The sequence below is a fragment of the Oppia nitens genome, unplaced genomic scaffold, assembly GCF_028296485.1.
Source record: "Oppia nitens isolate AA-2021 unplaced genomic scaffold, nextdenovo-longstitch-racon4-pilon3 scaffold17_pilon_pilon_pilon, whole genome shotgun sequence".
Lineage (NCBI taxonomy): Eukaryota > Metazoa > Arthropoda > Arachnida > Sarcoptiformes > Oppiidae > Oppia > Oppia nitens.
The window spans coordinates 784,695-801,731 of NW_026533196.1; the positions used below are offsets into that span (position 1 = coordinate 784,695).

The 17,037-nt window shown below is 24.9% G+C and overlaps 4 protein-coding genes across 6 annotated transcripts; all 4 read right to left on the reverse strand.

Annotated features, from left to right (window-relative positions):
* Positions 1-3,186: 3,186 nt before the first annotated feature.
* LOC128965454 (GPI inositol-deacylase-like) lies at positions 3,187-7,298 on the reverse strand. Of its 3 annotated transcripts, none has more exons than XM_054312157.1 (16): positions 7,236-7,298; positions 6,882-7,162; positions 6,746-6,813; positions 6,644-6,664; positions 6,522-6,585; positions 6,375-6,461; positions 6,083-6,317; positions 5,814-6,016; positions 5,470-5,739; positions 5,267-5,400; positions 4,353-5,198; positions 4,097-4,261; positions 3,907-4,027; positions 3,797-3,832; positions 3,456-3,721; positions 3,187-3,389 (listed from the first exon to the last, which is right to left on the reverse strand). In XM_054312157.1, the coding sequence occupies exons 2-16, from the start codon at positions 7,044-7,046 to the stop codon at positions 3,218-3,220; spliced, it is 2,853 nt and encodes a 950-aa protein (XP_054168132.1). In that variant the 5' UTR covers positions 7,047-7,162; positions 7,236-7,298; the 3' UTR covers positions 3,187-3,217. The 3 variants fall into 3 exon arrangements, with proteins under 3 accessions (XP_054168132.1, XP_054168130.1, XP_054168131.1); XM_054312155.1 differs by having other exon boundaries at positions 5,461-5,739; XM_054312156.1 differs by having other exon boundaries at positions 5,461-5,739; positions 6,882-7,274.
* A 301-nt stretch (positions 7,299-7,599) lies between these two features.
* Positions 7,600-8,553, reverse strand: LOC128965457 (nanos homolog 2-like). The gene is made up of 3 exons (XM_054312160.1): positions 7,925-8,553; positions 7,827-7,860; positions 7,600-7,767 (listed from the first exon to the last, which is right to left on the reverse strand). The coding sequence occupies exons 1-3, from the start codon at positions 8,109-8,111 to the stop codon at positions 7,605-7,607; spliced, it is 384 nt and encodes a 127-aa protein (XP_054168135.1). The 5' UTR covers positions 8,112-8,553; the 3' UTR covers positions 7,600-7,604.
* Positions 8,554-8,734: 181 nt separating this feature from the next.
* Positions 8,735-11,901, reverse strand: LOC128965500 (transducin beta-like protein 3). The gene is made up of 6 exons (XM_054312207.1): positions 11,767-11,901; positions 11,626-11,677; positions 11,463-11,561; positions 10,741-11,265; positions 10,314-10,628; positions 8,735-10,240 (listed from the first exon to the last, which is right to left on the reverse strand). Exons 1-6 carry the CDS (start codon positions 11,790-11,792, stop codon positions 8,735-8,737), a joined length of 2,523 nt encoding a protein of 840 aa, XP_054168182.1. The 5' UTR covers positions 11,793-11,901.
* Positions 11,902-12,522: 621 nt separating this feature from the next.
* LOC128965662 (mitochondrial uncoupling protein 4-like) lies at positions 12,523-15,539 on the reverse strand. The gene is made up of 8 exons (XM_054312405.1): positions 15,507-15,539; positions 14,858-15,096; positions 14,744-14,770; positions 13,670-13,774; positions 13,540-13,602; positions 13,085-13,490; positions 12,847-13,038; positions 12,523-12,648 (listed from the first exon to the last, which is right to left on the reverse strand). The coding sequence occupies exons 2-8, from the start codon at positions 15,018-15,020 to the stop codon at positions 12,573-12,575; spliced, it is 1,032 nt and encodes a 343-aa protein (XP_054168380.1). The 5' UTR covers positions 15,021-15,096; positions 15,507-15,539; the 3' UTR covers positions 12,523-12,572.
* Positions 15,540-17,037: the final 1,498 nt, after the last annotated feature.

A 17,037-nucleotide genomic window follows, 5' to 3' on the forward strand; every position in this document is an offset into this window, starting at 1 on the left:
TCGCATTTTGTATAGTAGTGTATAGTATAATGATATATGAATAGTAGTATTGTCTCATTATTTATATATTATTTCAATAGCTATAGATATGGGGATCCCATAGTATAACAATAAAGTTAAATTTCTATAGAAATTTATTCCTGAGAAATTTTCTAGAAACTTTCTCAGTGAAATTTATTAGAAACTTTCTATTTGCCCATCTCTAGATAGGAGGGAACTTATTTTAAATAATATAAAATTATTTTAATTAATGATAACTTAAATTACAAATGAGAATTAAAATATTTTTTCACTAATATTAACTTAAAAACAATATCTTTTTGACGAATTATACCAACTATATATTTATGAATTATATTATTTAATTAAATTAAAATCAATTATAAACAATAAATTTTTAATGTATTAGCATTACTAACATTATCACTTTAAAAAATATCTTTAACCGAAGATTAATACACTGGAATCTAAAATTATATGACAAAATTGTGAGAATAAATATTAAGTTAAATTATAATTCAATTGACATTTATAAATATATAAAAATAAACATTATTTTGATCATTTTATGTAATAAAAAATTAATCATATAATTTAACTTAGCATATAAATAAAGTTTGATTTAAAAAATATTAAAGATAATTAAATATTAAATAAGTTATATAAAATGATTAAAATAATCTTTAATTTTTTAAATATTTATTTGTTTTATTGAACTAAAATTTAATTTAATATTTATTCTCACAAGTTTATCACATAATCTTAGATTTCAATGTATTTTTGCAACTCTAATTAAGTTAGTTAAAATAAATTGGGTATTTTGAGTAAAATAAAATGATATTGATAATTTAATTGTGTGTTTTTTTAATTAAGTTATTTCAAGTTTAGGTATTTTAAAACAGAATAATGAAGAAATAAATTAAAATTTTATTTGCATTTTGACAATAATATTGTAAAAAACAGTAAAATCTAAAATTATATTCTAAAATTAATTTATTAAAATCTAAAATATATTATTTTTTACTTTTTTATTAAATAAAATTACAAAAAGAATTTTTATATCATTATTTGTCAGTTCATATTCTGAAATGTGATATTAAAATATTTTCTATTATTACACTATAAGTAAAGTAAAGTTAAAATATAATATATTATAATATTTATTTATTAATTTTATTTAGTAAATATTTTACTTGATATTCATAAATTATATAACATAAGAACCGTTACAATTTACAATTGATTACAAAAAATTCAATTAAAATAGATTTAAAGTACTGTATATTGAATTAATACATAAACAGTATAATGACTTATTTTAATGATTAACATTTAATGTTTTATTAATACAGTATAACCTCTTATGCATTAATAATATAATTCAGTGTATATAAAACTTTAACTTCAAAATGCGTTAAATTATTCATTGATTTTTGTTAAGTGAATATCTATTTATTATATATCTATTATAAAGTCTAATATATCATTAGATAAATATAATATTTTTAATAGTATTTATTGTTTATGTGGAGATATTTTCAAAGTCATTTTAAGCTTTTTAATGTTTATGTTTAAACATATTTTTTCTAAAATACAATTTCTTTGTTTTTTTAAAATAACTTTTGAAAAATAGAAATAAAATATTTTATTTTGATACTATGATTTTATAGTACAATACTAATGTGACCAATTAAATTAAATCAGATTATTACTTACTTAAGTATTATACCAGTATATAACAGTATTAGTTTACACAATTCTATTTTTTAATAATCAAGCTCATTTTATTTTGGAAACTTTTTATATATACTATCAGTGATAGTCTATCACATATTAAAATATGAATATCCATGAGCCAACCTAACTGTGCTGATATAAAATAAATACATGTATATTCTATTGTCGTATCCGTTCCATGAAAATTATTGTACCAAAAAAAGTTCGTAATTATATTATTTATAAAAAACAATGTACTGGTATTTTGTAACAGATTTTTTTTACATAATGGAATCGGTGTACATGTTATGCATTGTATATCGATTGTTAGTATTGCCGAATGGCATACAGGGATGTACTATACACTACATATGTCTGAATTTTCAATGTCAAGGCTATACATAATGTTTTGGTGCATATCATCCGTGTCCACAATAGTCATAATGAAAGCCACACCCGATTAACCTTAAAATAGTCAGTCAATCCTTATGTTATATAAATGTATTGATTTTCTTAATAGACATCATTTATATAATATAATAAATTTTTATCTAAATATCCATTCAATGTTTTACCTCTAATTAACTTTATATGATTTGCGCGTGTCATGTGTGAGTGTGTACTGTATGTATGGGGTGTAGTGTAGTTGATTAGCTATTGATAAGTTAAATAAGCTTTTAATAAAATATAATTACGGTACATAATAAATAAATAAATAAATAATAAATAAATATATAATTTTTATAATAAATAAAAATATAATTTAAATTAGATTAAATTAAGTTATCATAAAATATCATAAATAATTGTTAGTATTATTTATAAAATATACATATATTAAAGGTACTGTATATATTCTAATGTAGTTATTCATATTAAATTGAGATAATGGATAATTATCATCTAAAGTTACATAAAAAGTTAGAATTTATATTTGTATTAAAACATTGTAATACAATTAATCAACACTTATATACAATTAGATGAATTCAAACTATAAATTGTAATCTTAATATTTAAATGAGTAAATTTATATTTTCAAATAATTCAAAAATTATAAACAATTTTTGTTTATCAAAAACTATATTTTTATATAACTTCATAAATACAGTCAATGATTCTCTAAATATTCCTAAAATACAATTAGAGAAAAATACACTGATTTCTATTGTAAATTGACAATGATAATGTGCGATATTTAAAATATAAAAAATTAATGTACAGGTAAATATAAATATAAAATAAATCAAACCAAATATAATTAAATTCATAATGAAATGTTTTAATTAATTTAACATTAAAAAACAATAAATAATATAATAAGAAATAACTTAAATAAATTAAGTTAAGTAATAAATCCAACATAATTGTACTGTGATTTGAAGTAAAATAAAAATAAACTCTCAATAAATATAGGATTGATTTTTGTAATAAAAATAAAATTATACAAATAAAATATAATATAAAATATATTACTATATATATAAAACTAAAATAAATTTTAATCACACTTTAGATTCCGGTTCGCAAACAATTCAACAAAGTGTTGAATACTTAATAATAGCAACGAAACCGATATAATTATCGATATATTCAAGTAATTAAATTGACATATAATTGACGCCAATATAGCCATTGCTTTCAACATAATCGACAAATAGTTTCTTTGATTACTAAATATGGGAAAAAGTTATTTCAATGATATTTTGTTATCTTAAAAAATAGCATTTAATGCTTACTTGTTTATATTAATTACAGAATACTGGTGCCAAATAACCGGAAATGAAATCATCGATATTAAACCGGGTATAAGATATGGATCGGACCAAACAAAATAGAGAACAGGTAGTTTCAAATTAATCCAATCCAATAACAATGGAATTGAGGGAATGGTTGACAAATATAACAGTCCTAATAATGTTAAGTGAAGATTCCATAGGCAAACATCTGAACCCACACCCAATCGACGTTCAATTGATTGACACTTAATGCATAAGTGTATTAACTAAATAATTAAATAACATTTATTATAATTAATTTTTGAAATAAAATAAAATAAAACAAAAATGTTAAATAAAACCTGAATGTTATGCAATAATAAGGTGACCAAAAGTGCCTGTTTTCAAATAAACAAAAACTTGTATTAATATTAATAATATAATTGAATGATTCAAAATTAATAATACAAACCAAAGCAGAATTATAAATAATGCCAATCAATATAATCACAAATAAACTCAATAACGGAATTAATTTTATTTTAAAGCTTTTTTCTTGACTTATGTTTGATTTGTTGAGACTGACAGTGAATCTGTTATTTAATAACACATATAAGTAATTAATTATTACCGTAATTTTGATGATTATTGAACAGCAATACCTGCTTTTAAGATATACTACAAGTGATGACAAAGAGATGAATATTAGTGTCATAATTGAGAAAAAGACGAATATTATCGACAGTGCTGTTGAATAGAGAAAGAGGTAGAGAATGATTAACTGATACCACATTAGACATGAGGTCATCGAATTCATCTCTGAATAACTGTAATTTAATCAAAATATTCACAATAATTATTAATAAATATCACTAAATATATATATATATATATAAAATGTATATTTAAATTAATTACTTAAAATATAAAGCCAAACTGGAAGGTGATAATATAAGCAACCCGTTTATCGAAACCAATCGGTATTGTTTAATTATTTCAATTGATTGTATATATAAATATTTTGGTATATTATTGAAAAATTTATTATTATGAATATCACCGTTTGTTGAGCTGATTTGTTTATTAGGTATTATTTGTGTGGATAACATAGATATCACAATTGATACAATCATTGGTAACAATATGAGTCCATAATGTCTTAGTATTTGTCCAATTATTTCAGAAATGGATGGTTTTAAATGTAGTTTATAGCTACAGTTTGGGTCAACCAATATATAAAGTGTGGGATTAATTAAACTTTTAAAATCTTTAGGTTTCGGCGAATTTAGTTTTAGTGTCATTTGAGTGGATGACCTGCGCTTCGGTAATATGTATTGATATTGACTCTCTTTATTCCAGGGAATAGAAAAATAAAGATAACCGATATTTGAAGCGCTGGTATAACATGAAATAGTTTCCATTTGTATCCAATAAGTGTGCCAAATATGATTGAGTCCCGAAAGACTAAGATTGTAAAATGTTGTCTCTTCACTGACTGCAATGTCCATTATAGTGATTGGCGAGAATACCATTGTTAGACTTTGCATTAGATTTGGCATAATTATAGTTTTGCTTCGGATGGATGTCGTGAACCGATCGATCTGTATGTCAATTGGTTCCACTGATGAACTAATTGCTAGTAATAGGTGTGTATATCCTTTATTAAGTAAGAGAGATGATAGACCTTTGTAAACACGACGTTCAATATCATGAGGTTTTGATGGCATCCGTTTGACATATGTGTGAAGTAAGTGACCCTTTTCGCTGATATTTTTAAAAAAATAAATCAATTATTATTATTATTTATAATTTCTTAAATCTATTTTTCATACCAATAAGTAATATTATTATTCAATTTGGTTGGACTACAAGCCATAAGCCAATTATGTCTATAATAGCCCTTAAATTGAATGACAATGGTTTCTCTTCGTATTAATGGCAGTAATATATTCATTTGGTTTAAAACCTTAGATTTATATATAAAATTTAAAAATACAAAAATAAAATATTAAATTATTTACTAAACTATAATAACCTTTGGTTTCTTAAGTTTAATAATCCTTTCAAAATTTTCACTCCACTCTCCATTTGGTGTTAAGTTAATTGTATTTGGAATAACAAAATTGGGATAATTTTTCTCTAAAGTTCTCTCCAAAAGATGGTAACGAATTATCCTATTTCTGTCCGAATAGTTTTCAAACATTTTAAGTGACTTCTTATCAATTAAATCAAAGAGAAGTCGAGTTAATTTAAGTACTAATTGTTTGCACCAAACAATACATAAATGATCCGTTGAAACCCAAACCTATATTTTTTAAATATAAATTTTCGATAGAAATTAAAATATTATTATTAGAGTATAATAAATATAATACAAACATCATCGATAGCTGTGGTTACTATTGTTAAATCATTGCTATAATTATTGTTCAATCGGGTAAGATCTGAACGGACCAACTTATCATTAAAGCCACCACCAATTGATATCAAATTAATATGTCTTAAGCTATTATCACGATTTTGGTCCCAAAATTCTTCAGCTAACTTATAAAATCTTGTCATTTGAATATCAATGGGAACAACTAAATTAAATTTTTAAAATTGCCATTCAATTATTAATTACATTAAATTCAATTATTAAAAAATACCCGGAGATTTGTGTGGAGTGGCTAAAGTTATAATTAAATCAATATTTTTCAAATATGGCTCAACTTCTGGCAATGATAGCACAGATCTGATTATGACACCACCAATTGAGTGGCCAATGAGCACAAGTGTTACATTTCTTCCTCTTTGGTCATATAAATCAACTATTTTTATGATACATTCTTTAAGAAATTGTGTTTGACTTTGGAGTTGAATACTATTAACTCCTGAGTATTCCTAATACGGAAAAAACAATTATTTGTATATCAGTTTTGGCTTATTATTACTAATTACCTCATTTAAGTCAACAGTAAAATAATTGAAATGAAATGTCGAGTATTTATCAGACATGCGAAGAGCAACTGAACCCAATGACCTGACCTGATATCAGTAATTTCATCAAAAAATTAATAATTGGTTAATCATTGTATCGTTTGATACCTGTTTATATGAACCACGATTTCCCGGAACAAATACAACGGGAACGCCATCGAAGTCACCATCACTTCAATGAATAATCAAATTTTTAATAAAACAAATCAAATAAACAATAAATAATTTACCGAAGACTTTGTGCATAATATCTTGTAATATATATATATAAAAAAAATGTAATTAAAAATATGATAAATTTTGATAACAATTAGTTTGTTTTTGTTGAATACCCCTCTCCATAGGCGTATAGATTATAGTTGGGATACTTTTGCGATAATCGGTGGGTAAATGGGATCAACTATAAGACAATACCAATAAATATATTATGAGTTGATAGCTAACTATTAATAAATGGTTAATACATACAATAAATTGCGGAAATTGAAACATAAAAGTCATTTCACAGCCATTCTTCTCAGTGATCAACGAGTAGTCGATGATTCCGATGACAAACACAGCAAAGACAGTCATCAACAGTAATGTCTTCGCTGTGAGAACCGATCGAAAGCCGTCAACGACTGTTAGAGCCATGACTGCCGAATGTGAGCTCTTTGGCCACTAATTTGTATATCAAAACCAATAACAATGTGACCATGTCTTCAGTGATGGTCTATAATGATAACATCCATTGTGTCCAATGATAGTCACTATTAATATCATATCAATTGGTACTTAAAATTAATTATCAATTGATATAAATATTATTGACATTTAATTTACATTATTATAGCCTTAAAAACACTATAAGCAGACAAACGCTGTTCTAAATAAACAAAACTTTTTATTTATTACAATATATTCAATAAATGCTAACATTTATTACGCTATGAATTACAACAGAAATATGTGAATTTGAAATTTAAAGTTATTTTAATTATCGATATCATTATAATATTATTAATTTTAAAAAAGTAATTATAAGTAATTTAAAATAGCAAACAAACGATAATATAATCATAAAATAAGTTAAAAATGATAATAATCTTACAAAATATTATATAAGGAATACATGACTATTATATAACAATAAGTTTTTATTATAGTATAGTTAGTATAATAAGTATAGTTAGTGTACTCTCTATCGTATAATTAGTGATATCTTCGGACTCGTTTGCCGGCAGAGTTGACTCTCGTCTTCTTCAGCGCAACCATATTGTCAAAAGTGATGACAGTGTTGGGGAAATAGACCTCTTGATAAATGCTTTTGAATATCGGATCTGATCGGCCATATTTGGCAATCGGACAATGAGATCTATTAGATAATTGATTAGTTATACAATTTATAATTTAAAAATATATTTAAACACTTACTTAGTGTGTGCCTTATCTCCGGTTGCATTACATACTATAGTATAAAATAATATTAAAGTAATAATTAATTTAAATAAAATCAATTAATGATATCTTACGCTCGCAAATATGTTTCATTAGCTGAGGACAGACAGTATTTCCGTTGACATCTTTGGTCGAATGACTCTCGAAGACCTGAGCCGGCTCTCCATTAGTCATACAGAAACCACAAAAACGATTTCTGTTGTTTCGAAGATTCAGATTTTGTTTGACAATTGGTCTAAACGAGTAATAATAACCAGCCATTTATAACAAACTTTTATTTTGATAAAAATATCTTTTAAGTGAAACCAATGAATAGATGATTGCAAGTGAATGTGAAAAGGATTGAAATTTTCTTTTTATAGTCGAGTAAATTGTTTGTCTTTAAGTGAATCGTGAATGACGTGAGACTTAGTGACCACTTTATATCAATTAATGTTATGCTAATCCTTTCAATTTTAAGGATTAACGATAGAGTAATAGTGCTAAAAGTGGTGCCATAAAAATGATTGCAAATTGCAATCAAAACATTATCGTCAATCAAATCTTTATCTTTGATACTAAAGTTCAATGCATGGAATCTAATTGTCTGTAATTTTTGTGAACCAATTTCACACATTTGTGTGATTTTCAAATTTAAAAGTCAATATTATCTTTAAATATAGATTAATGATTGGAATGATAGCTAAATAATTGATAAATATTGGCAAACATTGCAATGAGACCTAATGTCTGTCCCCAATATAATCCCAAAATCTAATATTACTTTTTTAAAAGGATTATAAGTTTTCTGTTATTCATGTGTTTATATGAGCAATAATTGTAGTAATTTAAACTTTAATAAATTTATTTTTAAAAATATTATTATAAAATTTCTAAATAAAAATTTAATTATTTGATTCATTATCTGAATCAGAAATGGCTACAACATCATAATGAGAACCATCAATATCTTCGATATCTTCATTATTATCAATAGTTAGCGATTTATTATCATTCAAATCCGGTAATTTAATTTGTTGCCAAACATAGTCAACAAAAGTAACAGATTGTTGCAAACGATTTAATCGATTCAAATGTTTTTCATTATATGGCAATAGTTTTTCTATTGTTTGTTTCAAATCATGAGTCTTAAGTAAATCTTTAGGCGATATCTTCTCTACAATAGCTTTTAGGACACATTGAGACACAATATAATGCTTACTATTAGTATTCCAAACAACTGAATAGTCAAGAAGTTTTAGTAATTGATCTTCTCTTAGGTTTATAAATATTTCATTTATTTCATTGACACCATTATTATCAATTAAAATCTCTTTTATTATATTCAATGCTCGAAATGGGTGATCGAGACGTATGGCCAGCTTAAGAGCTTTTAACCAATTTTTCTTTTGCATGCAATTCAATAGATTTTGTTCGCTCTCCACTTGGCTTTCCTTTTGAAGCGCCAATTCTTCAGTTTCTTTTTCAGTCACGTCTCGCCATATAATGATTGAAGAATCAGAACTTCCGGATATCATAAGTGTTTCTTCAAGAGTTTGTGTCAGCGCAAGAGCCCAAACTTTATCATTGTGTGCGTCTAAAGTCTTGACGCACTCATTATCTTTAATATTCCATATCTTGATATTACCATCGCTGGCACTCGTTATCAATTGCATTCCTCTATCAATAAACAGTACCTTAAGTACTGAACAGTCGTGTCCTTCAAATGTTTTCAAACAGCTATAATCGATGAGAGCCCATATCTTGATAGTTGCATCGGCTGAAGCCGTTACTAATATCTGATCAATTGGTGAAAACTTTAAATTCCAAATACCTTTTCGGTGACCTCTCATCACTCCTAATAGCTTAAGTCCATCGACTGACCAGATTTTAGCTGTTTTATCCTGTGAACCACTTGCTATTAACTGATCATTAGGTGATACAGCAACTGTATTGACATCCTTTTCGTGAGCTTTTTGAGTGAACTTTGAGGTCAGTGAGGTTGGACTTTCAGGCATTAAATCAGATGTCTTTTTAGGTATTTTCCAAACTTTTAATGTCGTGTCTTCACTGCCGCTGACAAAAAAATTATTACTTATATATGGAGTGGCAATCGATGTAACGGAATGGGTGTGACCCGAGCCGTAGTAAATACAGTGTCTGTCAATAAAAGTTTCGGAAAACTTCCAAATTCTGATACTATTATCTTTCGATGAACTGAGAAGTATATTGGGATCAGATTTAAATGTTTCTAAACAGAGAACAATATCTTTATGTCCTTTCAGAAGATCACAGTTTAAAGTCGATAACTCAAAAATCTTTATATTTGGACTGTTTGTAGCAATAGCTATATGACTCTCAGTGATACCCAATATCTTAATATCCAAAACTTCATCCATATGTCCAACAAACTTAAGAAAACAATTACCGGTAATTAGATTTTCAAAATTTAATTGATATAATAATATGATTATAATCACTAACTTGTTTAACAACTGAAAAATCGTCGATTTTGTGAAACAATATATTATTTTCAGACGAAATCACTACAAGTTGTAAAAGCTCTTCGGAATAAAGTGTTTGAGTTATTAAACGACTATTAATAATAACGTCGTTGTCTTCAGTTTCTTCTTTAATAACTAATGAAGAATTTTGTTGTGTATATAACAGATCTCCCGAACCATAATTCCAAACCCGAAGGACACCTCTTTCTCCGGCAGTTACAAAGATTTTGTTGTTTACCAATAAGTTAATCACTGATATTTTGGATCCATCTATCACTTCAATCGACTCCAAAGACTAAATAAAAACAATTGTTTATAAATTGCAAATAATATATATATTGTATATTACGGTATATATAATTTATATAAAGTTAAATAATGTTAATATAAATTCTAATAATCATTACCTCATATATAGGTATAGACCGAACCATTTGGTGATCGGAAGCGCTCCAAACTATAACAAGTTTATCGCGACTGGCGGTCAATATATGTTGACCGTCGAGACTAAACTTAATAGCAGTGACTTTACTGCAGTGACCATCCATTTGATTCACGTGTTTACTTGTGACCAAATCCCAAACGTGGACACTATAGTCATCTCCCACACCGTAAATATAATAACTCTCCTCTGAATGTGTCGGCGAAAATACAACACAACTGATCACACCTTTAGCGCCACGAAGATTGTGAGTGCAATAATTGCGACCCAAATGCCATACTTTGATTGTCGAGTCGGAACCGGCGGTGGCCACCAAAGTATCGGTGGGATCGCAAATGATATCAACAATAGGTGCCGAATGTATTGATTTCCACGTCCGCTCCAACCTCTGCTCTGACCAAATCCATTGTCTTAAAAGACCGCTTTGATGGCCGATCACTACTATATGAGAGCTACGGCTCACACCAAATGCTATTATATTATCGTCGGTCTAAATATAGACAAATAAATTTCGGTAAATAAATGTAATGAATGTATTATCAAGTTTTCAACTTTTTAACGTTGAAATATGGGTATAACCCACACCTCCCTCATTGCACACAATATACACCACTTATAGGGTTCAAAGCTAAACCTCTAATGAAATTATTTCAAATGACCGGTAAAACTATAAAAATCAATCATTACCTCCGATTTAATCTCTTTGATTACATGTCCAGTGCTTACATCTATTACTTTAAGTACATCCAAACACGTGCTGAAGATATATTTCCCATCGCCAGTGATCTGTCATTGATATTAATGTCGTTATTGAATGTCTTATCAATTAAATTATAATTTCAATAAAAACCTGTAATTTATTTGATGTAAAAAATGAATCGATTTTTGATTTGACGGCAAAACTAATAACAAAAAATATAATAATAATAATAAAATATAGAAATCATTAAACAAAAAATGTTAAAATTATAATAAAAATATCGATACAAACCTTTGTTTGAGACTAATTTTGGACATAATTAAGAAAATAATTGAAATTTAAATGCCATTCAATTTGTAAATAATGTAAACCACGTGTGTTTGAAACCAATAACACTATGCATTGCATACTATCAATGATGACTATAACAGTACTGTAAATACTGTACTGTATTATGCAATAATAAATTATTTCAATTAAATTATATACTCAATCATATGAGAAAATGTATTAAATATCTAATTTTTACACATTTTTCACTAGTCTTTCTCTGAAATTATAAAACATCTTAAAAATATAAAATTACTATCAATTATTCAATAATTATTAATTTATTGCTATTATTTACATTTATTAAAAAATTAATTTTTATTGAGATATCGATAAATATCTGTACAATTAAAATGAGCAGTGCAACTTTAATTTTATTGAAAAATCACTTAATCATAGAATGTATTGAATACTAACAAAAAAATAACAAATATTTATTAAATCTAAAAAATATATTTAAAATTTCTATAAATCTAAACATACATTTTTTCAAAAAAAAATAAAAATATTTCCAAATCGACAGTCAAATCTCTAACAAACACCTATTAAATACAATTTTATGATATTTACTATTTCATAATTACAACAATATTATGCATATTATTTCACTTTGAAAACAATAACTATATTTATAGATAAATAGTAAATTATTCTTTTAGTTGATATTTTAAACTAAATTTAAATTAGATTACTCTTTATCACATAACATATCGTTCAATGATTGTCTTGAATATAACAAAACGATTGGGAAAATAGTTGATAAATAGTTAGAAAGACGTGACTCCCGTTACTTTTCGCAATTCTTCATATGTCATCCAAAATACTAAACTCCAGGGACCCATACTTTTGGTAAATAAAAACATATTTTAAATAAAAACATATTTTAAATAATATCAATATTTTACGGTATTTCTAATAGTTAGCTATAAAATGTTATTGAATTAAAATTAGATTTTTGCATTTTATTTTTTAAAAACATACAACTAATCAATTGTGAATAATTTAATTTTCTACTACAAAATAAGTCAATTTTTTCAATACCGTATCCAACAGGGAATGAATCCTTTGTAAAGTGAGAAAAATCCCTCGCCTTTAACTGATTGTATAAAACAATCGATAGATGACTTGTATAACATTCCTCTGCCCTTAGAATCTGTCGGTTGATTCATAACTCGTGTCTTAACCACATCAGCTGGTGTTCCGAGAATAGCAGCAACAAGTCCTGAACATACACTAAATCTCATCACTTATGATATTATAAATACCATTAGATTAATACCTGGAAAGTGCGTGAGTAAAGACATCATCTTTTAATTTTGTATGTTTTAGTATTAAATGTTTTGCCGTATCATAAGTGGTCAGATCTCCCATATTGACAAACGCAGCCCTTTGGACATTAGGTGCCCAACCCTTCCAAAGGCCTCTAACTCCTCCTTCAGATAAAATTTTCATGAAAGCGTGACTCGCGTTATGAACTCGGGGTTCAAGTCCTTGTAAGCGACGTTTGCCTTCCATTTGTATCTGAACTTTAACCAAATCGGCCGGACTGGCCAGGAATTGGGCTGTCATTCCGGCTGCCATTCCTCCAATGATTGCTTTCCAAACTGGTATCGTTCCGTCAGAATTCTTACCTAACATTTCTTCTCTAATATATTCATATAAAGTCATACGAACTCCAGAATATACTGAAAATTATATTATTAATTAAAAATTTAATACAAATATCACATTTACCTAAATGTCGATATATAGCGGGAGATAATCCCTGCCAAAGACGAAAAAATCCTTCTTCATTGACTTAAATTATAGAAATAATTTTTTTAGTCAAAAAAATATTTTGATTTATTTAAATTACTAAACATACCGATACCAACAGCTGTACCGGCCATTCCTCGGTTAGCAATCAATTTACTTCCTTTATGGCACTCATATTTCACCAGTGCTTTCTCGCCCTGGATTTGTAATCTTCCTATTGTTTTTAATAATAATAATTTTTATTTTAGCAAAAAATGCAATTAAAATTATAGATAAATCTCGAAATTGATAAATACTACAAATATGTAAAATTAGAAATTTTATGAAATTTCATGAAATCAGTTTAAATATAATATTATTTATTTTTATAATTAATCAAAATAAATCTATTTAAAATATTTTACATAAAATTGTTAAAATATAATGTCATTTTAAAATATTAATATTTACATTTTGTCATTATGATATATATTTCAAATTAACATTTATATATTTGTTATATTGTATAAAATATTAAAAATTGGTTTAAAATTCAAAATTGTCTCTCATTATTGTCTGCTTTATCATATAAATTACAATTTCTAACTTATATCCGCAAATATTAATAAAATAATTTAATAAAAACAATTTTACTTCAAAGTATTTATTTATTTTATTAATTATTATAATCACATTAATAATAATAAGAACTCAATTGTATTATTGCTAAAATTAGATAAATATTTTTTTAAATATATAAATACACACATAAATTTCAATCATTATTTAATTAAATACTATGTTTATGTAATACATATAATCCATCATTATTTTAATATTATAATTCTGAATTGATTTAATACTTAAATAATTTAATTAAAAATAGTAAATTTAATCACATTAACTATTTTAATTTATGACCTAGTTAACAATAAATAATTATCGCAAAATTTGTAGTACAAAAATAAAACAAATTGTTAATAGAAATATATATCATATAAGTATATATATTAAATATTATGTAAGTTTCATCGATTATAAGTATTAATCTATGAACTACTAAAACTAGTTTATATTTTATTTGTTTAATTTATGCTAAATTAATTTAATTATTGAAACTTATCAAATATAATTATATTAAAAAATAATTTTCTGTACTTATAATAATTTGTGTTTATTTTTTATTTAAATTTAGTAAAAATACCTTTAATGAGATCCAATGGATATGTAACTAAAATGATAATCAAATTGCAATATAATATATGATATATAAATAAAATATATTTAGAAATAAGTGGCAAAAGTGTTAATGTATTACTAGTTTCAGCACAAGAGGCGGCTAAGAAAGACAGCGTATATTTGAAGACAAATGTCTCGTTTGATACATCGGGTGGTGAAATGTCCGCCAATTTCGGCTCCGATACCAATGACTCGGATTTACGTTTCGGTGAAAACGGCTTAAAACTTTCGCCCAAAACCATTACGACTTAAATGGCAATCAATTTTTAGTTTCAGTAAAATATCAAAATATTGCCATTAATTACAACACTTCCAACACTTCAATTTGATTATCAATTTATATATAAAATAATAATAATATTTAATGACTATATTCTCATAATAAATACCCGTTTATGTGTTTACTAAATATTATTGCAATATTAATATTATTATTAAATTAAATATTAATATAAATTTCAAATAAATAGGATTGACTACAATAATCATTAACTAACTAAATATCATATCAATTATATGACATATTTATAGGGATAACAAATTATTAGACAAAATTGTAATCATTTTTGTAATAAAAAATCAATTTTGAATAATAATTTGGGAAATACAGGATTATTATGATATTTATTATTCAAATGCAATAATAGTTTGGTTAACAAAATACACGGCTTTTAAAAATTATGTAAAACATTCAAACAATCAATAAAATAACATTAACTTTGAAATACATTTTCAAAAAAAAAAATGTCAATCAGTTTATTAGTTAATGAAATGATATTAAAAAAAAATTTCCAAAAAAGCGATTAAAAAATATTAATAAAACTAATAATAAAAACAAAAAAATTGACTCATTTTTTGTGTTGATTTTATTGACTTATATCTGAAATTAAACAACAAATCATTGGCTGAACATTGAGTGATAAAATAAGTAGTTTTTTGTGTTTGTATTTTGTATTATCACTAAATCAGACCAGAGATGGCTTTTCAAAGTCGTCGACACTAAAAGTTTATAACATTTTTCTACATTTAATATATAAATATCAAAAAATTACAAAACATTTAAATCGGGACTCAATTTATGAGTTAATGTTTTATTTTCTCCAATGTTTTCCCCAATAATATTAATATTATAAATACATTCAATTTATTTTATTTTTTTAACTGTACATCAATAACGACAATAACGACAATAATATCAATAATTATTATAAAAATAAAGAAAAGTTAAGCAGAAATTTATTCAATAAAATGTATTTCAATTTAATTTGAATTTATTTTCATTGTTTTATTTAATATCAATAATTAATAATTGTTATCATTTATAGATAAATTTTGTTTTATTTGAAATATTCAGCACATTTTTAAAAAATTTATCAATAATTGATTGCTTTATATACTGTATTAAATATATAAATCAAATTTAACTATTACAATATTAAATTGTTTAAATATGATATTGAATTTTAAATAACTTAATTATGTTTATCAAATTAAATTTTGATATTCATATTTAGTAAATATTATTTACATTTAAAAAAATAATTAAACGCATAACAATAGTTTATTATAAATGTTTATAACTATTAGTTTAATAATATTAAATATCTATTATTTACAAAAAAATATAATCTATTTAAGAATATAAGTTATTAATTATTATATGTAAATTATAAATGACAAATAATAATCTAGGTATATTTTCTACAATAATATTAATATTGTTATTATATTTTAATTATAGTTGTGTAGCTGATAATAATATTAATAATAACGATATGATAGTTAATTTTCAACATATTGTCACATTATATAAAACATTTTGCATTAAATTACAAATTTTGTTTATATAACAGTTTATTTAAAGAATGACATCAATTATTTACTATTATATTATTATTAACTATTTATAATTTAATTTTAATGATATGTAATAATAAATTTTAAGAGTATTGTTAAGAATTCAATTTAGGTTTTATAATAATATATTAAATGACGTTAACAGTCATTACGGCATCAAATCATTTAAGTCATTCATTTCGGGTTGACTTTGTGTGTGTGTGTGTGGGTGAGAGAGATAGAGATAGATAGATAGATAGATAGATAGAGAGAGAGAGAGAGAGAGAGAGAGAGATTTATTAGCAAACAGCACAAAAGTTAAACTAAAAACCTGTCATTAAAAATAAATATATAAAAATTTATTTAAATTTTGTTGATTTTTGTTCATGAATTAGCAATAAATGAGAAGCCATTAAACATCAT